The following is a 24,791-nucleotide window of genomic DNA, read 5'->3' as shown; positions in this document are numbered from 1 at the left end:
GTCAGCAGCTGTGGTGGGACGCCCGGCCTGGGGTCTCTTCAGCCGGCGTGGGTATGGTTGGCGGTGGCGGCGGGACGCCTGGTCTGGGGTCTGGGGTCTCTCAAGCTGCTGCTCCCCACGCCGTGGTGTTATCCCGGTTGCTCCCCCCCTCCTCCTTGCTTATGGACATGATAAATTAGATCAGCGGGGAGTGGCTGAGGCAACTGGCATGGATGCTAACACCAGCGGAAGATGGCTTCGGGAGTTGGTGTGCGCGCGGTAGGAGTGGTGGGGCTCCTTCGTTGTGCCGCCCCCCCAGTATCACCGCCATTGCCTGGGCCACCGTACTGTGCCATTTGGCCATTTGGCCCCTCCTCCTGTGATATTATGGACTGGGTCAACGGAGTGCGGCCCTGGTGATGGATATGACTGCGGCTGGCGTGGGCGGAGCTTAGCTGTTGGAGTCGGAGTTGGAGCAGACACCGATGCCGCCGCTGTCCTCGTTGCCGCCATCACTGGCCGCTTCACCACCTCGCAAGCTAGCATCTGCTGTGATTCTGGACAGCTGGCCGTTACCCTTACATATTGTCCCCAACACCGACTATTTTTATGATGGACATAAGCTTCCTGCTACCCCCTTGAACACTGCCAGCTGCCCCCCCCCCCCCCCCGTGGACATGTCATCTCCTCATTCCATCTCCCCATGATTTCACCCGTTTGGTTGATGCCACACTCTCCTCTATGCTATACTGTGACAGAACTTTATTCCCTCCAGGAACTCCCCCTTTCCTGGGGATGGCCTTCTGGCCTATCAAGACGCTTCCTTAATGATGGATTTTGGGATCCTGAGAGGTGGCATGAGAAGAAGAGACTTCTTAGGGGTTTTTTAAAGGGGCTTTTAAACCAAATTTTAAGGGGGGGAGGGGTGGGTTGATTCGGATGGCTCAGACAGGCTTGGGGGGGAGTCTGCCAGGGCACAGGCCAGAGCTAACTAATGGGCGCGGGTTGGGAGGGCTGGGAAGGGTTGGGATTCCGGGGGAGACATTAAGCCATTCCATTGGGGGGTTCACTATCTCTACTGTTTGTGGGAGAGGCAGATATGGTGGGGGCCGAGGGCCAAATGATGTTCGGAGGACGCGGGTTTGCTGTTTAAGAGTGATCGCGCGTTCCGACCCTCATTGCCCTTCTCACACCCCCGGGTGCTCGGGATTACAGGACCCTGGTCTCCGGCTGGTGTCGCTTAACGCCAGGTCTGTGGTACATATGGCTCCCCTCATTTATGACCTCATACAAGAGGGTAGAGCAGACCTGGCGTGCATTACGGAGACCTGGTTGGGCCATGAGGCGGGTGTTCCCCTTAGTGAACTATGCCCACCAGGCTTCCGGGCATTTCACCAGCCGAGAGCCCAGGGCAGGGGCGGGGGGTGGGGATGGCGGTGGTTATTAGGGAAAGTCAGTGACCTCAGGAGGTCACTCTGCCTCAGATAGGCGGGTGTGAGTCCCTTTTTGTGAAGTGGGGCCTTGGAGCTCAAGTGGGCCTTTTTGTTACGTACCTGTCTCCCTGCTACGTAGGTTTATTGTCCTGGGGGATTTCAATCTGCCTTCCATTGGCGTGACATCCGAGTCATCTCGGGAGTTCATGGCTTCCATGATGGCTATGGACCTAACTCAGTTAATTCAAGACCCCACCCATAATGGGGGACACACGCTCGACCTGATTTTTGTCTCTGGGCAGTGGATGAATGCTCTAGATTTAGGGGATATTTCTATTCAACCCTTGTCATGGTCTGATCATTTCCTCATCAGGCTTGACTTCCATACTGCTACCCCTCGCCGCAGGGAGGCGGAACTGACTAGATGGTTCTGCCCCAGGCACCTAATGGACCCCGAAAGGTTCCTGATGAAGCTTGGGACTTTTCCTGAATCCCTTGCTCACAACTCGACCAAAGCCCTAGTGGAAGCCTGGGATAGGGCGGCTGCTGGGGCCTTGGATCACGTTGTGCCTTTACGGCCTCTGACCCGGTGTCGATCCCGGGTGGCTCCCTGGTTTACCGAGGAGCTCCGGGAGATGAAATGCCGGAAAAGATGCCTAGAGAGTGGCTGGAGGGCCAGCAGGTCCGAATCTGATCAAACACTAGTAAGGTTTCATATTAAATTGTACTTAGTGGCGATAGAAGCGGCAAAACGGCAACATCTTTCCGCTCTTATCGCGTCCGCAGATAACCTCCCAGCCGCCCTGTTTAGGGTGACCCACTCCTTACTTAACCAAGGAACTGGGGAAGACCCCTTGCATGGTAGGGCTGAAGAATTTGTTCAGTATCTGCAGGATAAAATCGCTCAGATCCGGACAGGCTTGGACTCTGACTGGGTAGATTCGGGTGAGCCGACAGGGATGAATCTTGTGGAGACAATCTGGGATGAGTTTGACCCTGTGACCCCTGAAGGCATGGACAGGATTATGGGGAGACTCAGTGCTGCCACTTGTGTGCTGGACCCGTGTCCCTCTTGGTTAGTTTCGGCTTCCTGGGAGGTGACACGAGGCTGGCTCCAGGCGATTACCAAAGCTTCATTGATAGAGGGGTTCTTTCCCACCGCCTTGAAGGAGGCGGTGGTGAGGCCCCTCCTTAAGAAGCCTTCCCTGGACCCAGCTTCTTTAGCCAACTATCATCCGGTCTCCAACCTTTGCTTTGTAGCAAAGGTTGTCGAGAGTGTGGTAGCACGTCAGCTTCCCCAGTACCTGGATGAAGCTGTCTACCTGGATCCGTTTCAGTCTGGTTTCAGGCCTGGGTACAGCATGGAGACGGCGCAAGATGAGAAAGACAGGGAGATAGTAATGAGAGAAAGAGAAATGAGAGAGAGAGGGAGGGAGAGTGAGATAGAGAGAAAAAGAGAGAGATGAGAGAGAGAGACCTGAGAGGGAGACAGAGAGAGAGTTAGAGAAAGAGATGAGAGAGAAAGAGAAAGAGATGAGAGAGGCGGGAGGGAGAAAGGGAGAGAGGGGAGAAAGGGAGAGAGGGAGAGAGAGGGAGACACACACACAGAGAGATACCTGCTTCCCATAGAAAATAAAACATGGGGAGCCAAAAAACCTGGGTAGGCATGGCTGGGGGGGGGGTCATGTGACTGGGTGGGAGTGAGTGACGTTGAGTTGGCCACACCCACCCAGGTTTTGTGGCTCCTGGTGTTTTGTTTTCTGTGGGAAACGGGTCCAAATGGCCCTTTGAGTGTTTAAGGTTGCAGACCCCTGCACTAGAATATAAACTGAGAGCAAACCCCATTCCTTACTGAGGATATTACCTACCATAGTTTGGATAATGAAACATCTGTAAGAAAACAGCCAACTCAGAGAGCACCAAGGACCACCCCCTTTCAACCCTGAGCTATAAATATGTTATTTGTTTGTTGTTATTACAAAGTTGGTTGCTAAACAAATGGTTGTAGCTTAAGGACTGCCTGTACTCTAGTCACCCAAATCCAAAATTTAATTCTATCAATTAAGCATCTTTGTTAGAACAGATGCATTGAGCCTGATTATAGATATTAATCTATAGTGTGTTCTAGATGGAAGTTAGATCCCTGTAGATTTATATGGGAATCTGTAGGCTTCCTGAATAACATGGAATTCTTGTGTCCATTGAGGTAGGTGCAGGATGGGGATAAACATAGGCAATTTTCAGATCTCTCCCTTTTTTGGCATCCAGAACATTCATTCAAATAAAATCTCAAAATGATCAGATCTGTGCTTAAAAGAATCTAAATGATCTTGATCAGTGTTTTTCAACCACAGGTATTTTAAGATGGGTGGGCTTCAACTCCCAGAATTCCACAGCCATGCTCAGCCACAACATAATACATTTTATGACATCTCATCCTTTGCTGTCCCTGTCCGGCCCACATGAGATCAATCTGAAATTAGAAGTCAAATGTAAATAAGTCAGAACATCTAGTCTTACCAGTAGCAGCTAATCAAAACCATATAATTTCCTGCTTTTTATAAAGTGATAAAACTAATACTGAGTAGAATTAAATTCAGTTTATTGATTTGGCCTTCCACACCAGTCCTAGTTTCTCATGTTGCCCCTTGGGAAAATTAATTGCTTACCCCGATATAAAGGAAATTGTATACAAGGAAATTGTTAAAAAGAGAAGCAAAATCTACCAGCATCTTCAGAATCTTGCTGAAGGTGGAGAAAGAATATGGGAAAAAGAGACCCTGAATTTTTTAAAATGCAAAATATTTGCCTCATACAGGTATCTCACATTATTACTCCCAGAATTCCCAGCAAAGAGACCCCAACTTTTAAATTCAATTTAACTAGAGAGCATCAAAGGTTTAACTTTAAACCATTTGGCTTCCGTAGCTTCTAAGCTCATCATGTCAATTAATAGATCAAGAATGGCTTTTCAGTACACAGTACCAAACAGTATTCCAAAAAGTAGGTAAGGTCAGGGATTTTTTTTTAAAAAATCAATTTTCATTAAAATGTAACTTAATTTATTTAAATTAATTATGTACAGCTAGTGTGATTATTCCTGATCCATGTAATTATTTTCTTCTACCATATAAAACAACAACTTGTGGTCATTTTTTAGATAGGCCCTTTTGTGGGTCTACATGCTCCCTCTTCTCCCTGGAACATAGTTATAGAATTAATTTCCATAAATCTCAAGGCAAAGAACATTTCAATCTGTTCTCTAAACAAGGGACCTATTTAAGGATTAGAACCATTCCTTCTTCATGACTTACAGGAACAATATATATACATTGCATTTCCCGGGTAATGTAATTAATGATCTGTGGTGATTAACCTTCTCCAGTTCCTCTCACAGAGAGCTACCATATTTTTCAGAGGATAAGACGCATCAGAGTATAAGATGCACCTTAATTTGGGGAGAGGAAAACAAGGGAAATAAATTCTGCCTCTGCCTACCAGAATCCATCGGTATTCATCTGGCTAGCATCCTTGCAGCAAACAGCAAATGGCCTGGTCAGCTTCAGCACATTATTGCAGCCGATGTCAGCCTCTGTTTCGCTATTTGCTTTCAGCTGCCATTGAAGCGGGGAGGGGGCCCCTGGTATTTGGGAGGGGAAGCTTTAGTACAGGAGAGATTTTAGAGTGGGAGTTTTGGTCTCACCGTCTACTGCGCATGCTGGAGATTAGCGCTTGGTGTCGGTCAATGCCAACCATCCACATACCTACCTGATGATGCTCCTTGAAGATGGAACTCACATGACACCTAAGGGATTTACAGATTGGACAGTGGGGTGAGGGTTGCCAGGGGGAGGGGGTTGGTCACATATTGATATGTATGATTTCATGTGCTTTTGCCTCAGATCTTGCTTTGCTTAGCTACTATCTTTTCATAACCAGTAAAAGTACTCTTAATTCTGCAAAATGGAGTTAAGTGGTTTCTTTCTTGGTTACTGAGGGAGGCTGGCTTGACATTAAGCAAGATCTCACTTTCGCACTCATCCCGGGGAGTGTAAATAAAACCAAAACCTTCAAAGGAATGTCTTACCCAGGCAGCGACCAGGAGGACGACATGGGGGCAGCTGCATCCTCATGTCCCTTGGAGACGGAGTGGATGACGGATCTGAATTTGGAGAAACGATCCGTCTGCCCCAGGTGGTCATTGGGAGTGGGACAGAAGTATGCCCCTGAGGAAATTCCGGCTGGAGTTACCACAAGGCGACATCAGCGGCCAGCAGCTGCTTGGCAGGACGTCGACGAGGAGAACCTTATGATGTCCCAGGCTATGAAACTCTTTCAAGAGGCTTGGGAGAGATGACGTTTACACAAGAGCAGTCCCGAAAGAGAAGCTGATCTCCCTGACCCAGAGGAGAGAACTGCAGAAGCCCTGTTCCGCCCAAGGTGGGCCCTGGGGGCAAACAGTGGAGCTCATCAGGATGGGGAAGCCCTGGCAACAGCAGCCACAGCCGCGAGCCCTTCCAAGAGGAGGAACACCACCCCCCGCAGACGCCGGATGGCAAAAGTTCCTCCACTTGGTGTGAAATGTGGAGGGGACCCAAAGGAACTAGGTTTTTTCCTGGTCCAAGTCTGGAATTTCGTGCAACAGTTCGGAGAGGATCTCCCCACAGAAGAAGCCAAGGTAAGAGTGGTTACAATGGCGCTGGAGAACAAGGCAGTGGCATGGATGGTTGCCCTACACAATGATGACTCCCCCTGCTGAGAGACTATAATAGGTTTATGGCCGCCCTGAGGAAACGCTTTGATGACCCGCTCACGGAGCAGAAGGCCAGAACCAGAATGAAAACCCCTACCCAGGGGAAGAACCCAGTGGCTGATTACATACAAGAGTTTCGTGAATTGTCCATTTATATGCGGGGGTTAGTCGGAAGAAGCTTTATTGGACAGCTTTATGGATGGTTTAAACAAAGATATATACCAAAACTGTGTAAACTGGGGGGGGGGGGGACATAACTTGCAACACTGGTACAAATTGGCAGCAGACGTGGAGATCGATCTAGCCAGAGACAAGTACCGCGAAGACAGTGAGAAAGAGAAAGCTATTCAGCAGGAGCTGAATACCCCCAATCAGCTGTTCCAGGCTGCAGGGATTGCCACAGACCATCGCCACCTCTGTGCCTTGCGTTTTCGGGTGGTTCCAGGAGGCGGGGATCCTCACTTCCACTGGAATTTTGCTACCTTGGTCGGAGCCTGATTCCCGAAGCGGCCCTGAGAAGTGCAGGGGTTGGGACTCGGTTGGTGAAGAGGACTCTGCGCAAGAGGCGTAATGCAAGGCGCTGCCACCCGAAAAGGCTGTTGCCATGAAGATCTGCCGCCTGGAACCGCCCAAAAGTGCGATACTCTTTTATTGGCTCTGCACGCCCCATTTTTTGAATACGAGAGGAAAAAGAGCATTGTGTTTTCAGGCGGTTCCAGGCGGCGGAGATCACGGCAACAGCCTTTTCGGGTGGCAGCACCTTGCATTACGCCTCCTGGCAGCGTGTTTACGAGATGGCAGGTCTAGGAGGACTGAAGTGCTGCGTTTCTATCGGGCTTTGCTGCGAGAAAGACAGGCTTTCAATGCACTTCCCATGGCCGCTTCGGGAATCAGGCTCCGACTGAGGCAGCAAAGGCGCAGGAGCTTGATGGAAAGCCTGGCAGCGTGTTTACGAGATGGCAGGTCCAGGAGGACTGAAGTGCTGCATCTCTATCAGTCCTTGCTGCAAGAAAGCCAGGCTTTCAATGCCTACGGCTATAGGTAAGAAGATGAGGGCATCTCAAGAGTGGAGCCTTCGGTGCCAAGTCCCTCTTCTGCCCCCATGAAAATCATCCCCCACCCCACCCACTCCAGTTAAATGTGCGTATGGTGATAGGGTTTGTTTTAAATGGATAAAAAGATCTGTGCTGCTCGTTATCAAAATCCGAGTGGAAGTGAGGATCCCCGCCACCTGGAACCACCCAAAAATGCAACACACAGAGCGGGTGGGTGGGCTACATTTGGAGTATAAGAAGCACCCAGGTTTTCACCCTCTTTTTTGGGGGGGGAGTGTGTCTTATACTCCGAAAAATACGGTAATTCAGGAAAATTGATAAGCACAGGTCCTGACTGCTCAACATCATTGCAAATGTGTGACATGAGCAATACAGGTAGTCCTTGACTTACGACCACAATTGAATCCAACATTTCTGAGACATTTGTTAAGTGACCCAAAGGTGCTTTTTCAAGAGGCAACTGGACTTTCTGTTTTTCTTTGAAGATGTTTTGCTTCTTGGATGAGAAGCAATATGTCTTCAAAGAAAAACCAGAAAGTCCAGTTGTCTCTTAAAAAAGCACGTTTGGGACAACCATGACCTGGATGACTGAGAATCTCCACAGACATTTGTTAAGTGAGTTTTGCCCCATTTTGTGACCTTTCTTGCCACAGTTGTTAAAGTGAATCACTGCAATTGTCAAGTTAGTAACACAGTTAAATGAATCTGGATTTCTCATTGATTTTGTTTGTCAGAAGGTCGCAAAAGGTGGACACATGACCCTGGGACACTGCAACGGTCAAAAATATGAGCCAGTTGCCAATCATCTGAATTTTGATTGGATGCCACAATGGTCATAAGTCACTTTTTTCAGTGCCGTTCTAACTCTAAATGGTCACTAAACGAACTGTTGTAAGTCGAGGACTACCTGTTTAAGAATTTATAACAAAAATGTTTGACGTCTAATGAGTCATGAGCATTCTGCATAGGGCCAATGAGAAATATGGATAGTTAATTCTCTAGGATTATCTGATAAGACTCAACTTGATCAGAGATTAGGACTAAGACTAATGAGTCACACTAGACTTCCTCAGCCTGGTTGGGGATGATGGGAACTGTCATCTAGTACATTAAGAGATCACCATGGTATGGATAGCTGGTCTAGTCTCTCTCTCCATGATCACAGAAAACCCTTCTCTAAGTAAAATGTGGGGTTTTCCTTTCCAACCCTTCTTGCATGCTCTGATAAAAGTTTAATGTTAACAATTTTGTCTCTCTTGAGGACACATGACCGAAATAAACAGGGAAGTCAGAACTGGTGACAGCTTCTCTGCAAATTAATGTCACATGCTTGTCAATTTATGAATGTTAAAGCCAAACATCCCAATTACTTAATACCACAGAATGGAGTAAGGCCTCTGGTATGTGGACAAAGATTAAGCACTATATAGCATGAGCTGAAATACAAGAGATCATGCTATTTCCAATCAATACTACTATGGTTTGAGAAAGAGCTGGGAAAACTCTTTCCACCAGAGATAAGAATACAGTATCATTATCTATCCCTACACACAGTCAATATGCTGTTATGAGGTCAGCAGATCCAGGCAAACAACTTACTATACATTGTGAACACATATTTGGGAAAGAAATATTTAATTCTTGTTTCTTAGGGAAAAAATAGAGGCACTGCCTTTTTTTAAATTCCTCCTGTGTGACATTCCATAATCCAAAATTAACAAAAAGCAGCAGTTTTCATTCCCCCCCCCCCCCAGCTTTGTACACCAACCAAGTCCACTAGAGTTGATCAGCCCATCAATTTAAATAAATAAAAGGCTGTTCAGTTAGTGAGAAATACAAGGTTCCTCATTCAGGAACAAATACAAAACAGGCAATACTTGGCTTGGTTAAGGTACTCAGGAAAAGGAACTGGATGATCTGAAAAACCACAGATTAAAACATGAGCAATGTTGCAGCAGCCAAAAGCATTAATGTAATTGTTGGGGGGGAAATGCCTCACGATAAGAGTTCTTTCAGCTGGGAAACAACAAACGTCACTTTGAAGAATAAATGGAATAGCAAAGCAGAGCTGCTGGAAAGAAGTCTTTAATGGCAAGAAATCAAGACGAGTAACATTATTATTATTATTATTATTATTATTCACACTTATAGACCGCCCCCTCTCCCGGAAACATTCAGCAGTTTCTTGGCTAGCTAGGCCAGGGGTCTGCAACCTTATACACTCAAAAAACCATTTGGACCCGTTTCCCACAGAAAACACCTGGAGCCACAAAACCTGGATGGGTGTGGCCAACTCAACGTCATTCCCACCCAGTCACATGACCCCCTCTCCAGCCACGCCTACCCGGGTTTTGTGGCTCCCCATGTTTTCTTTTCTATGGGAAGCAGGTATCTCTCTCTGTGTGTGTCTCCCTCTCTCTCCCTCGCTCTCCGTCTCTCCCTTTCTCCCATCTCTCCCTTTCTCCCTCCCCCCTCTCTCATCTCTTTCTCTCTCATCTCTTTCTCTAACTCTCTCTCTGTCTCCCTCTCAGGTCTCTCTCTCTCATCTCTCTCTTTTTCTCTATCTCCCTCTCCCTCTCTCTCTCATTTCTCTTTCTCTCATCACTATCTCCCTGTCTTTCTCATCTTGCGCTCTTTCTTTCTCTCTCTCTCTCCCTCCCTCCCTCTCCCCCTACCCCCACTTCCCAACCCACACACCCAGGGAATAAGTGTAAGGAAATTCGGCCACATTCTCTCTGTCTCTGGAAAGATACAAAAGTAAACCTTGCATTGCAAAAGGAGTGACTGTCAGGCTGTTTTATCACAGCACTACGATGTCTGTATGTCTATCTTCCAACTTCAACAATAGTATTCACTCTTTATAATTCTTTATCATTTTCCCCATTAATTCATTAAAACATAGATAACATTTATTTGCACCATGTAGTTGTTATCACCTACTAAATTACTAATAGTTAATATTTTAAGAATTACTCATTATTCCACCATAACTTCAATATTCCAAATGTGTAGGATTACTGATAAAGCCAAATATTAACAATATTTAATCAATCCCGGGAGTGTATCTCAAAATCCCCACAATTTCTAATCCTTAATATTTTAAATTCACAATATACTTTAACTATTAATGTTGATAATTAGATTACCTAAACCTAAATTTCCATCTACCAAGCTTAACTTATTTTTAGTTATAAGTTGTATTATCTGTTAATATGTATACTATTTTTTTCTATTTGTATTTTTCCATTTCATTAATATATTTTCTCATTATCCATCATCTCTTAACCTTTTTGAAATTCAATCATTTGTTTACTTTTTAGTCAGCCTTTCATCTCCCTCTCTCTTGGAATCTTGGAGCTATTTTTGATATATTTGTGCCTACTGAACATTCCCTTCTGGGTGCCCTTTGTCTCTTTCTCCTGTATTATTTGAACACCCATCAACAAGACTTCCTTTTTTTAAAAATAGATTTTTCTTTTTTCCCTCTGTTCTATTATCAACTTTTAAGGAGTTATCTAATTGATTCCTACTTATTCATCCTTCCTCTTCTTTATTTTTAGCTTCTTCCATCTCATTTGGATTTTTCCCTCCCACTGCTTCTTCTAATTTCTCATCTATCTCCTGACTATCATGTTGTTCTTCCCCCCCCCCAATTGTTGAGTGACTTCTACATTCATTTCTGCATCTTTAAACAATCCCCTTGTCTCCTTATTGTTCTTTATAGTTTCATGCACACTTTTAAACATCAAGAATATTTCTTCATATGCCTCTATTATCCCCTGTAAATCCATTTTATAACAATTTAATAAAAATTGCTCAGTATATTTCTATAGTTCCAATGTCTCAATGATTAAAAACTCCTGCTTAATAAAATTTCATCAATCCCATAATTATACCTCCAAAACCCCTAAATTTATGATCTTTAAAATTCTTTAGTAATTTACAGCCTTATAGTTTTCCAATTATATATCTTCCCAAAGATATATGTTAGAAGTCGTCTTCTAACATAAATTCAAGGTCAGGCTGTCTTCCAGATGTTGTTACTTCTATTCTGTGTGTATTGAGTGTATTGAGTTCTGTGTGTATTGTGTGTATTGAGTTCACTTTCACTGAGTATACTGCGGCTATAGTGCTGTAGTACTTCTCTTCTTCCAGTAGATGGGTCTCTTGTTCCCAAATCCAACGTTAAACAATCTGTCAAAAACAGCTGATTAGCCAATAAATCCAGGGGGTTTAGAAATACAAATAAACAAGACAGTTTCTCCCGAAAAATCACCTTTCAAATTGTTTAAGCTTTTTTCATGCTTTCTGTGTTTTAAAGTTTCCCCTGGACTTCTTTTGCCTCTTGATTTTCAGAATTTTTTCCCCTCTCCATATATTTAATCGCAACTTTCTTAGGCTTGGAAGATCTCTTTTAAAATTCTTGTACTTAAATCAGGTCTTTAGATTAAAAGTTGGCAATTATCTCACCCAGTTTCAATTCTCTGTCCACGAACCACTCCAGCACAAATCTTACAGTCCTGGTTTTCCCAGCTTTGTGACTGCCAAAAATGTCTGTCACCCCTGCTGTCATTCAGGAGACCTTGCTTCGGACGTAATAAGGAAATTGCGAGTTCCTCGTGGTCAGCAAAGTGCCTCTCCTTCCTTCACTGCCCCTACAAGGTGACTATGACCTCGTAGGGTCTCCCGACAGCGGTTACCAGCTGGATTTCACAAGGCTCAGCAGAGCCCGCTATTTTTCAGCCGTTCTTGCTGCTACGTCATCTGGACATCCACCATCTGTCTGTCTATCTGTCTTTTCTCTCTCGGAAAGCTGAGGCTGGGCCAGGGGTGGGTTTCAACTGGTACGGACTGGTACGGCCATACCGGATGGTAAAATTTAGCATGCCTTCCCATACTCATTGGTCAGGGGGCCGCGTACCGGAACGCTCCCTCCCCTCGTTTGCTCTTTGACATTTTTAAAGCCTGTGCACACACACACACTTCCAGCCCCTCTGCCTCTTCCCTCTTCCTGGATTCACTCAGATGTTTTTAAAAGAGTGGAAGAGTGTGTGCGTGTGCACAGACTGTGGGTTTTTAAAACGTCTGAGTGAATCCAGGAAGAGGGAAGAGGCAGAGGGGCTGGAAGTGTGTGTGCTGTGCACAGACTGTGGGTTTTTAAAACGTCTGAGTCAATCCAGGAAGAGGGAAGAGGCAGAGGGGCTGGAAGTGTGTCCGGGTGCACAGGCTGTGAGTTTTAAAAACATCTGAGTTAATCCAGGAAGAGGGAAGAGGCAGAGGGGCTGGAAGTGTGTGTGCTGTGCACAGGCTGTGAGTCTTAAAAACATCTGAGTGGACTTCCGGTGGCACCGTCGGCATTGGAAGACGCTCCCTAGGGAACGCCAGCCCCGTGACTGAGTAAGCTGCTAGAACAGTGTAAATCAGCTGTCTAGCGGCTTGAAAACTCCCCCCTCAGGAAAAGAGGGGGGGCGAGCAGATGGGAGAGGGTAGAGCTCCCTGGGATCCCCAAGAGAAATTCTGAGGCACGAAGGGTGAGAGCTCCCCAGAAGCCCGACATAGCTCCTCTTCCGAGACGCTTCTGCTTTTGCAGAAACAAAACGTCACGACCACCTCTGCTGTCAATGTTTAAATCTATATTTGAATGATACGCAGGCAGAGAAAAACAGGAGTGAATATAATTGTAAGTACAACCCTTAATTCCGATGTAATATACTTCCCTCTGTGAAGACAAAGGGACTTAAAAGGAAGATGGCGATTGAATAACAAAGGGTGTGTCGAAAGTGAAACCTAAAAGGGACAGCATTTGTTAACTGCCTGCTAATGATGTTAAAAGACTCAAGAGTTTAAGATCAAAGAAAACAGTATTAGTTAAAAAATCTGGGGGAATAGGTGAACTTTTTGGACTCAATAAAGTGGCTGTTGAAAAGTTTGTTTCAATATCTGGAAATGGCTTCAAAACAAACAAAACTAAGCATTTCCAAGAGCGCTGGAAGTTCCCCAGCCCAGACACAGAAATTACAATGTTTATTACTCCCAATAGAAACAAAAACTCTGACACTTGAGGCTCTCCAAAATGCATTAAAGGACCAAGCTGTTGTTTTGGAGGAAAAGATTTCAAATGCTTTTAAAGACGTGTCTGAGGAAATGTCTGGAATTAAGGATTTAATCCAAACCAGTAATCAACAGATTAGGGAGGACATTGTAGATGCATTTAAGGGTTTACTTGGTTATGTAACATCTCTGGATGAGAAGGTGGAAGAAATTAATCAGTCTAATATCAAGTTGGAGAATAAAGTTGAGGAGGCACAAAGCAAAATCGATAAATCAGAGGCAGAAGTTACAATGATACAATACAGAACAATGGAATTTGCCTTAAGAATAAGATGTCTGAAAGAACATAACCAAGAAGATCTGAGAGATATTTTTGCTGAAGCTTTCGCTCAATTAACTGGTGAACCAAAGGTAGAGTGTTCCTGGCAGATCGATAAAATTTACCGTGTCAATTCATGGATTGCCAGACAGAGACAACTACCAAGAGATATTGTAATTTATTTTGTCACCAGGAAAACTAGGAATGAAATACTGCAAGCAACTTACAAAAAATAAGTTACAAGTGGCAGGACAAGACGTGGTAGTATTGAAGGAAATCCCTCCAAAAATGTTGAGATCCAGAAAGGATTACGCATTTTTAGTGGACGAACTTAGAAATCGCCAGATACAGTATAGATGGGAGACCCCACCCGGATTGGTGGTGAATTACCAAGGTGAATGATATCGTCTTAACTCAGTTTGGAAAGCAAGACATTTCTATAGCAATGCATTAAAGGCTGGATACCCTCCATCCCCAGGATCTAGAGGAAGAAAAGAAACAGGCGAGACCAGACAGCAAGATATTCAGGTACAAGCGGGAGCTGCTCAAGCTCTGGACTTACCTGAGGAGACAGAAGAAATTATGGAACAAAGACAAACTTGAGCGGCCACTAAATGCAAAGAGCAAGAATTAAAGATGCAGCAAACCCAGACAATAATCCAAGAAATTACAAATACGAACACAGAAGCTGTGGGGGGAGCAAGACTGAAGGTGAAATCCCAGCAAGATTTCCAGGCAGCTCTTAGAAAGCTTCAGGGAGCTGAAGATGACAATTAAATTTCTAACCTGGAACGTTAATGGTTTAAATTCACCACAAAAAAGGAAAAAAATATTTCACTATCTGAAACAACTTAAAAATGATGTAATTTGTTTGAAAGAAACACATATTAGAACACAGGATCAGAAATACTTGATGAACGCAAGAGTGGGACCATACTTTGTGGCATGTGCTCCAGAGAAGAAAAATTGTATAGTTATATACTTAAGAAAAGATTTAAAGGCTGAATTAATCGAAGCAGATCGTCAAGGAAGATATATTGCAATCGAACTACTAATAGAAGGAAAGAAAACACTCTTAACAGGAGTATATGCTCCCAATCAACAACAAGAAAATTTTTACAAGTTGCTTCATACTAAATTAACACAATGGGATTATAGATCGTGTATACTATTGGGTGACTGGAACAGAGTACTGGACACCATCAAAGACAAGAAGAGACTACTGCAAAATAGTCAAACACGAACAAGACTCCCTAAATCCTTTTTTGAGTTGATGGATGATATGGAACTGAGAGACATTTGGAGAGAACGGAATGTTAAAGAACGGGACTTTACATTTTTTCCCGATAGGCATCAATCCTTTTCCAGAATTGACTTCAAACTAATTACAAATGATTTACTTTCTAGGGTGAAGACGACGAAGATATGCCCGAGAACTCTCAGATCATAATCCGGTTTGGATGGAATTGGAATATAGAGAGGGATCTAGGAGGTGTTGGAGGTTAAATGAAAATTTATTTACATATGAGAGAAATGTTATAGAATGTAAAAAACTGTTGAAATAATATTTTCCTTTTAACATGCATAAGGGGACATTGATGGAAATGGTTTGGGATGCAAGCAAAGCTTACATGAGAGGTGTCTTAATAAATTTGAACAATCTATATAGGAGCAGACGGGGAAAAACGAAAGGAATTAGAAGAAGAGATAAAAAAGAAAGAGCAGGTGTTAATATCTAACCCAGATGATAAGAAGACAAGAGAAGCAATTACTTTATTGTGAGGGCAGTTCAATATGTTGATGTCAGATCAAGCAGCCACTAATCTGATATATGCTAAACATAATACTTTTTGTAATGCAAATAAACCAGGTAGATGGCTAGCATACATGTTAAGGAAAAAACAAAAGTCTCGTACTATAGAGAAAGTAGAATACAAAGGGAAAGAAGTTTATCAACAGGATATGATTAAAAAGACTTTCTCAGAATATTATACTAGATTGTACGCTGCTGATAAAATACAAGGTTTAGATATAGATAGATACCTGGAGAAAGAGAAAATACCTATAGTTACAGATGAACAAAGGGAAAGACTGAATCAACTTGTAACCATGGAGGAAATTCTCCTGGCAATTAAGCAATTAAAAATTGGGAAGGCCCCAGGTACAGATGGATTGACAGCGGTTTATTACAAAAAGTTACAATTAGAAATGGTAGATCCTCCTAAGGAATTATTTAATAAAATTCAAATGGAAGGAAGGGTACCGCCATCTTGGAGAACAGCCTTTATTTCCCTCCAAAAGAAGATCAGGACCACACTCAGCCCAAAAACTATAGACCTATTTCATTACTTAATACAGATTATAAAATCTTTGCTAAAATATTAGCAAATACGTTGATGTAAATTATACAACAAACAATTCATAATGATCAATCCGGTTTTATACAGGGGAGACAAATGAAAAGTAATGTAAGACAAATTGTTAATATATTGGAATATTTGGGGAAGAACAACCAAGTCCCCGCAGCGCTTTTATTCTTAGACACTGAGAAAGCATTTGACTGAGTGAATTGGAAATTTCTAATAAAAATAATACAAAAGATGCATTTTGGAGAGTATTTTGCACAATCTATCAAGGCAATATACCAGAAACAGACAGCACAAATTATAGTTAATGGTAGTTTAACAGAATCCTTCAAAATTGAAAAAGGAACAAGACAGGGGTGTCCCCTGTCTCCATTATTGTTTATCTTAATCTTGGAGTTACTGCTGAATAGAATACGTGGGTCAGATGACCTACAGGGAATTAAGATTAGGCATTATGAATACAGAGTACGAGCATTTGCGGATGACTTGGTTGTAACTTTAACTCAACCGGGGAAATCAGCTATAGGTTTAATGAACATAATTAATCAATATGGTCAAGTATCTGGATTCAAAATAAATCTAGGAAAAACAAAGGTGATAGTTAAAAATATGATCACAAATCAAAAAGAACTAGAAAGAGTAACAGGATGCGAGATAGTAGAAAAGGTTAAATATTTAGGAGTTTACATTACAACCTCAAATGGGAAATTATATAACTATAATTATGAACCATTATGGCATAAAATACAGTTAGAGATGAATAAATGGAAAAAACTACAATTGTCATTGTTGGGAAGGATAGCAGCAGTAAAAATGAATGTTTTGCCTAAGTTTCTATTTCTCTTTCAAATGATACCAATACTTAAAAAAGATGCAAATTTGGAAGAATGGCAGAAAGGTATTAATAACTTTGTCTGGGCGGGGAAGAAACCAAGAATAAAACTTAAAATAATGCAAGACATACGGGAAAGAGGAGGTTTGAAAATGCCTAATTTAAAATTATACTATGAAGCAGTAGTTTTATCAACAATTAGTGACTGGATTAATCTAACAGAGGATAGAATACTGAATATTGAGGGATATGATTTGGTATATGGTTGGCACGCTTATTTAATATATGATAAGAAGGTGGATAAGATTTTCAAAAGCCATATATTAAGGAATGCCCTATTGCGTGTCTGGAAAAAATACCAACATAGGTTAAATGATAAGATACCTATGTGGGTAGTACCCAGACACGCGATAGAGAATATAAGTATAGAAAAAAAAACAGGATGTAACTACATATAGAGAACTTCTTAATATAGAGAGAGGTGTACTACAGTTAAAGCCTTTGAACGTATTAAGAGAGGAAAGGGTAATTCAAACCTGGTTCCAGTATGGACAGTTACAAGCTAGATGGAAAAAAGATCAGACAATTGGTATCACGCAAAATGAGGATAGTTTGGTAAAAACAAATTAGGGACCAGAGTCAAATGCATATAAAAAGGTTGTATAATATACTGATAGAAATAGATTCTGAAACAGAGTTAGTTAAAGACTGTATGATAAAATGGGCACAAAATTTCGAAGAGCCAATAATGATGGAAACATGGGAAAAGATTTGGGTAAGAGATGTAAAATTTACGCAAGCTCAGAATTTGAGAGAGAATTTTTATAAGATGTTGTATAGATGGCATTTAGATCCTAAAAAATTATCTTGTATGTATCCGAATTTACAACCTAAATGTTGGAGATGTGATTGTGCTGATGCTACGTATTACCATATATGGTGGACTTGCAAAAAAGTCAAAACATTTTGGATAAAAATATGGTGGGTTATTCAAAATATACTTTAAAAAGGATAAAGTTCACCCCCCAGTTGTTTTTGTTAGGTATAATTACAGACTGTACAGTTATAGAGACTAATTTGATTTTGAACTTAACGACGGCAGCAAGATTGTTGGTGGCGCAGTACTGGAAGACGGAAGAATTGCCTACTATTCAAGAATTGACGCTAAAAGTAGTAAATCTAGCAGAGATGGCCAAAATTACAGCATATTTGAAGGACCATTCAGATGAGAAATATAAGTTGGAATGGAGAAGATGGATTGACTATATTCAAAATAAATATCAGACTAAAAAATTTCAATTAGCTTATGAGTGAAGGCACAAGGAATGTTACAATTTACCTAAAGTTAGCTTAACAAAAGGGGAATTAAAGCACAAGAGGAGGTAGGATGTTAAAATCAGTTAGCTTATGTTAGCGTATGATTGTTAAATGTTTATACCCTGTATTTTGCTCTGGGAGGTTGGGGGGAGGGAGGGTTGGAGGGTGGGAAGGGGAAGGGGTAATATTTGTAAAATTTGTTAAAACCTTTAATAAAAATAAAAATAAAAAAATCTGAGTGAATCCAGGAAGAGGGAAGAGGCAGAGGGGCTGGAAGGTGTGTGTAGTGCACAGGGTGTGAGTTTTAAAAATGTCTGAGTGAATCCAGGAAGAGGGAAGAGGCAGAGGGGCTGGAAGTGTGTGTGTGCTGTGCACAGGGTGTGAGTTTTAAAAATGTCTGAGTGAATCCAGGAAGAGGGAAGAGGCAGAGGGGCTGGAAGTGTGTGTGTAAGGCGGTCAGTAATGTTGAAGACCAGCAAGGACAGCCATATTTCCTCTGCAAGTAGCTGTTTTATTGTTTTGTATACTTATTTTATTCTTATTTAAGTAGTAAGTGCACCAAATAATAAATTTCCTTTTTTTATATCTTCTTTTTGTAGGTCATTCTTTTGGGCAAAGAATTCAGTGACATCGACTTGGCCACTCCCACCCAGTCACATGACTGCCAAGCTACTCCCACCCGGTCACATAACTGCCAAGCCACTCCCACTCAGTCACATGACTGCCAAGCTACTCCCACCTGGTCACATGATCACCAAGAAACTCCCACCCTGTCACATGACCACCAAGACACTCCCACAAAACAGGCCACACCTACAGAATAGGTTCTAAAAAATTTTGAAACCCACCACTGGGCTGGGTCGACCCGGCAAGCTCTCCTTGGGGCTCTTCGCTACACCTTTTCTTTGTTCTTGCCAACCTTTCAGAAATCTGGGCTGGCTGAGGAGTGAGCACGAGCCGCAGTGGCTTCACCGAAGACAACCCTCCTCTTTCGCCTGACGCAACCCCCTGGCTGGCTGTTTCGGGGCTGGGAGGACATGCACAAGCAGGGATACCCTCCTCAAGTGAGCGGAGCAGTGCCGTTGGTGGTGTTGATTGAAAAGCATCCTCCGGGCAACTTTAAATCTTGCACGGGGGACTTTTGCTGCCCCAAGGATGCTTTTCAATCAACTGGAGGAGTAAAGAAGCTCAGGGCAGCAGAAAAAGAGGGCTGGCCCCACCAAACATCGCACACCCACCCCGGGAATCCGGCTCAGAGAAAGCCAGAGCACCCTCACCAAATATGGTCGTCCGTCAACCCAGCCACTCTGCGCACCTTTGCTGCGCTTTCGCTCAGCCCAGCCACTCGCTTGAGGAGGGTATCCCCACTCATGCACACTCTCCTAGCCCCACAACAGCCAGCCAGGGGGTCGCGTGAGGAGAAGGAGCGCCGCAGCAGCTTGTGCTCGCTCCTCAGCTCTGGACCTGTCCCCCTTTCTGCCGTACTCTCCTCCCAGATCCCAATCCCACCCTGCCAGCCCTCATGTTAGCGAGGTTGATGTTGGCCATGGGTTAGGCCAGTGTGTCAGGGTGGAGACCAGGTCACATGACCGGGTCAGCAGGGAGCTGCAGGAGAGAGGTCAAAGAGCCACATGCGGCTTGGGAGGCACGGGTTGCTGACAACTGAGCTAGGCTGATTGACATCTAAATGTGAGTTTATACAGTATATTCTTTTGGAACCTTTCAGCTTCACACATGCTTTTGATAATTAAATCCTGTATTTGGTGACGTTTTAATTCTATATCTATTGATGGGATAATTTTTCTTAGTTTGGCTCTGTTTGGAAGGAAAAGGGGATTATCTCTGTTGAAAAGAAGTGGAGTTGGGAAATCTGACTAGTTCCTGTACCTTGTTTATCTTGGTAATTGGTTTAAAAAGATGGTAATTGGTTTAACAAGATATCGCTACTGTGTTATGTGTCAGCCACTCTGTTGAGTGTCTGGTTACTTTGTTGCTACATTCCGGTGGTTTTTTTTTAGTCTCTCTGATTAGCCCCCCTGGGCCTGTCAATTCTGGAAATGAGTCAGACAAGACTAGTGTTTTAGTTTGAAATGATTTAAACTGTTGTGATTTAATCATTTGTATTTGATTTATTTGTATTGTGTTTGAATTATTTGCTGCCTCATGGTTTCTTCTTCTATCTGGGGAGGGGGCCTTCCTTCATAATCTTGGCCTGCATCAAGATAAATGCACTATCAACATCACAGGAAGTGATAGTCCAGCTCTATGCTGGACTGGTCAGCACACTTTTATAATACAGGCAGTCCTCGATGTACAACAGTTGATTTAATGACAGTTCAAAGTTACAACAGCACTGAAAAATGTGACATACAACCATTTCTCAGAGTTATGACCTTTGCAGCATCCCCATGATCATGTGATCAAAAGTCAGATGCTTGGCAACTGGTTCATATTTATGACCGTTGCTGTGACCCAAGGTCATGGGATCCCCTTTTATGACCTTCTAAGAAGCAAAGTCCATGGGGAAGCTAGATTCACTTCACAACCCTGTTATTAACTTAACTGCAGTGATTCACTTAACAACCACAGCAAGAAAAGTTGTAAAATGGGGCAAAACTCAACCAATGTCTCGCTTAACAACATGTTGGGCTCAATTGTGGTTGTAAGTCAAGGACTAACTGTACTGTGTCCAGGTTTGGTTGCCCCAGTACCAAAGGGCAGATAAGGAACTGGAAAACATGCAAAGAGCAACAATGATGCTAAAGGGCTTACAGTTAAATCCTACGAATCTAATTAATTAATTGTAATTTAACCAATCGCAAATCCTACCAATCCTCCTTTAACCCCAACATTTTTAAGGGCGGGGGGAGAGAGACAGAGAGACAATCAGGGAAGAAACGATGATTCTGGACAAACTGGGAGCCACCTGCAAGAAGCAGTCAATAAGGAGGTGCAGAAAAAGTCACGGGACGAGGGGGGTTTGTCATGTGACGAGAGTAATCCGGGAACAAGGGAAGGGGACATGCGCGCTACGGAAGCCGAAGAAACGCGGGGTGGTTACGGGTGCAGCTGTAGCAGCCGCAGCGGTGATGGCTGCGGATGGTGAACGCTCCCCCCTGCTGCCAGCCGAGCCTGGCGATGGGAGCGGTCTCAGCTTCGGAGGCTTAGTGGGGCCGGCAGGTCTGGGGTCGGGGCCCGCCTTGATTGCTCCGGGAAAACCCAACCCGCCACAGGGTGAGCGGCCTTTCCTCTTTTATATTCCTGGGAGGGCCGCTGAGAAAGCAGAGGCGGGGGGCGGGGGGCGGGGTCGAGGATAGACGAGAGGATCCTAGAGTGGAGAGGTTGCCAACCCAGGAGGCGTGCCTTGTGCGTGGGGGCGTGGCTCGGTAGGGGGTAGAATTGGAATTGGGTATCCAATCATAAGGACAGGACTTTTTATCTCAAGCCTTTTTGGTACGAGGATCCCTTCATTGGGTAGTGCGGGGGCTTGCTGTCCCCTAGGCAGTAAATACATTTTTTGATATTATTAGTCTGGTTCCATCCAAATGGTTTTCTCAAAGGAAAGCTAATCAGAATTGCTGATAGCTGTCAGTCCCAAGATGTAGATCAAACCAAGAAATCAATTCCACACAAAGACCACACCTGCTTTTAAAAAGAATATATTTGTAGTAACCAATCCTAACAAAATAAGAATAGGGATGCTCTTTATTGGCCAAATGTGATTGAACACACAAGGTATTTGTCTCCAGTGCATAAGCTCTCAGTGTCCATATAAACTACAAAGTGATAAGTCATAGATCATAAATCATAAGATAAAATCATAAATCATGAGATACAAACAAGGGATAAATCATAAGATACCAATAGAAGAAGGTAGTAGGAAAGATAAGGATAATAGCAATACAGCTCTATTAAATGGGTAAATATCCTTAGGCATAATACAGTGCTATAGGAATTATGTGATTAGCAGAGTGATGGCATGGAGGGGGGGAACTATCTTTGTGTTTAGTTGTTTTGGCATGCAATGTTCTATAGTGGCAACCTGAGTGAAGAAGTTGAAACAGTTTATGTCCAGGATGAGAGGGCTCTATAGATTATTTGTAGATAAAAGTAGACATTTGTAGATAAAACTCTTAATTATGGCTCACCTCCTCCCTCTCTTATACTAATGTGAATTATGAAGGTGGCTTCAAAGGTTTTCTCATCCCTCCTTCATTGTTTGAACCAGAGCAGTTTTTCCATCCTGGTTGCTTTGGTACAGGGCTCCCCTCTCTCTGTCAAGGCCATCCTCTACAGGGCTTTGCAGGTTGAAGATGAACAAATTTAGAGGCAGGAAACAAAGGGTGGTGGTAGTGAAGAAATTTGAGGAGAATGAAATGCAGGTGAGAGTTCTGGAAGAAGGATTGAGTGGGCGGCCTGTAAACTTAACAGCAGCACCATAGAATGGTAGTTGAGTGCTCCCTTTTAACCGTGCTTCTTTATCTCTTCCCTTCCAAGGATTTTCCTCCTTCAGCAGTCTCAATGATGGGAGCCAAGCAGCTATACTGCCCACAGAAGATCCCCCACCATATTCCCCGATGGCATCACCGGAGAGCGGCAGTGCCCCTATGATCTCTTGCCGAGTCTGCCAGAGCCCCATCAACGTGGAGGGAAAGATGCATCAGCATGTGGTGAAATGTAGCATTTGTAATGAGGCCACGGTGAGCACTGTCAGAGAGACACGTGGGAGGCACAGTGGAAAGATGTAAAGGCAAGAGGCAGCTGGGTGGAATATAAGATATGGAATATCTGCCTGCCGTAGAAGACCTGTATATTGTGCAGGTCAGAAGCAGGGCTGAGAAGATATTTGCAGATTGCTCCCATCCTGGACATAAACTTTCAATTCCTTCCCTTAGGGCATTGTATGCCAAGACAACTAGTCACAGGGACAGTTTCTTCCCTTGTGCCATCACTCTGCTGAACACCTCATTCTGACAGCAGGCAAAATACAGTGACTAAGGTTTGGGGTTTTTTTTTTTCCTAATGTACATGTACATCAATCCATAGAATGTGGCCGTAGTATTATTTATCCCCTATATTATTTCTACTTTCCCCTTTTATCAGTTGTACGCTTTAATATGGTTATATTCTACTGTTTTGCAAGTACACCAAGTGCTTCTGCACTGGAGACAAATTCCTTGTGTGTCTAACCACACTTGGCAAAATAAAGCACAAGTACATGTAAAAGAAGATGAGCTGGCCTGTGAACCAGATAGAAAGTTGGAGACAAGCAGTGCTTCTCAGGGTCACTTCCCCTGTTTGGTTACCTTCAGCTCAATTCCACAGCAGCAAAACTGGCCTCCTGTCAGATGCTACAATCATACAATAAACGTCAAAGAGAAAGGCTTGCGTATATATTCCTATAGTTCTCGCCAGATGTTACAAATATGTAGGATTTTTTAAAACATAGGATGATTTCCTGAAAAAAAAAACTTGGATTACAAAAGAGTAAGCCACAACTACAAATATGCTGACATGGTTTGCTGTTGGAGTACTTGTGTTAGCTTTCAGGCAAGAGTCTTCAGTCCCTTGAGAGCTGTTGGCACTCAAGTCACCATAGTCAATACTGAGCTAGCTAGATTTGTGGCCTGACTCTGCACAAGGCCATTGTCAGCGTTCCAGACAGCATCCAAAATTATCGGGAAACTTGTCATGGAATTGTTTTACTAACTTATCCGCTTTTAGGTTCCAGCTTTTCACCCAAGTAGCTTCGGACAAAGGGTAACCCTTCCAATGCACTAAATACTGTAAGCGACCCCTATACAGCCTGGAGTCTTAAGATTTTTTTCACCTCATAATGTGTTTCCCCTTCTACCACTACAAGAGGAGGTGGAGGCTGGGTGGACAGTCTTATGCTGGACCCAATTACTGGTTTCAACAAGCTACAATGAAATACTGGGTAAATTTTCCCTAGAATTCTGAGTTGACTAAGTCGAACTGTAACTGGGTTACTTATCTTCTCTATTGGGAATGGACCTAGAAATTTTGGGCCAAATTTATTGCTAGGCATTCTTAATCTTATGTATTTGGTAGATAAGAAAACGTTGCCCCCCACACAAAAGGGGGTTTGGAGCGAGCGGTGTTTATCAGCTTGCTTCTTGCATGCTTCTGCCACTTCCGCTAGAGCTTTTTTCGTATTTTCCATGCCACTGGTAATTTGGAAAGGAGTTAATCCAGTGCTGCTGTGGACCGTGTTGTTGTACGCGACTTCGGCAAACGGTAGCAAGTCTGACCAGTTGTCTTGTTGATAGTCCACATAACACTGGATGTATTGTTCCACCATCGCATTGGCCCTTTCCGCTGCTCTGTTAGTGCTCGGATGAAACGCTGAGCTCAGTCCTTGTGTGGACCCAATGGACCTCAGAAACTCTCTTCAGAACTTGGCGGTGAACTGAACTCCGCGGTCAGAAATGATTCTCCTGGGTACTCCGTGCAGGTGGTAAATGTGTTTAACAAACATTTTTGCTAACTTCTTTGCGGACGGTAATCCTGAGCAAGCAATGAAGTGCGCCTGCTTGAAAAACAAATCAATAACTGTCCAGATTACTCTATTCCTGCTGCTGTCTGGGAGCTCGACGATGAAGTCCATTGTGATCTCTTCCCATGGTCGGCTAGGACTGGCCATCCATTGTAGTAGTCCAGGGGGC

General features: G+C 43.5%; 1 protein-coding gene across 1 annotated transcript in view; it reads left to right on the top strand.

Annotated features, from left to right (window-relative positions):
- Positions 1-21,158: 21,158 nt before the first annotated feature.
- LOC309400529 (type 1 phosphatidylinositol 4,5-bisphosphate 4-phosphatase-like) overlaps positions 21,159-24,791 on the top strand; it is a 31,740-nt gene continuing 28,107 nt past the window's right edge. The window contains exons 1-2 of the mRNA XM_081969096.1: positions 21,159-21,339; positions 22,603-22,805. Of these exons, the coding sequence (XP_081825222.1) occupies positions 21,195-21,339; positions 22,603-22,805 (348 nt within the window). The 5' untranslated portion in view covers positions 21,159-21,194. The remainder of the gene's footprint in view (positions 21,340-22,602; positions 22,806-24,791) is intronic.

This window comes from Natrix helvetica (genome assembly GCF_964273705.1).
Source record: "Natrix helvetica genome assembly, chromosome: W".
Taxonomy (NCBI): domain Eukaryota; kingdom Metazoa; phylum Chordata; class Lepidosauria; order Squamata; family Natricidae; genus Natrix; species Natrix helvetica.
This window is presented reverse-complemented; position numbering and strand designations above follow the sequence as displayed.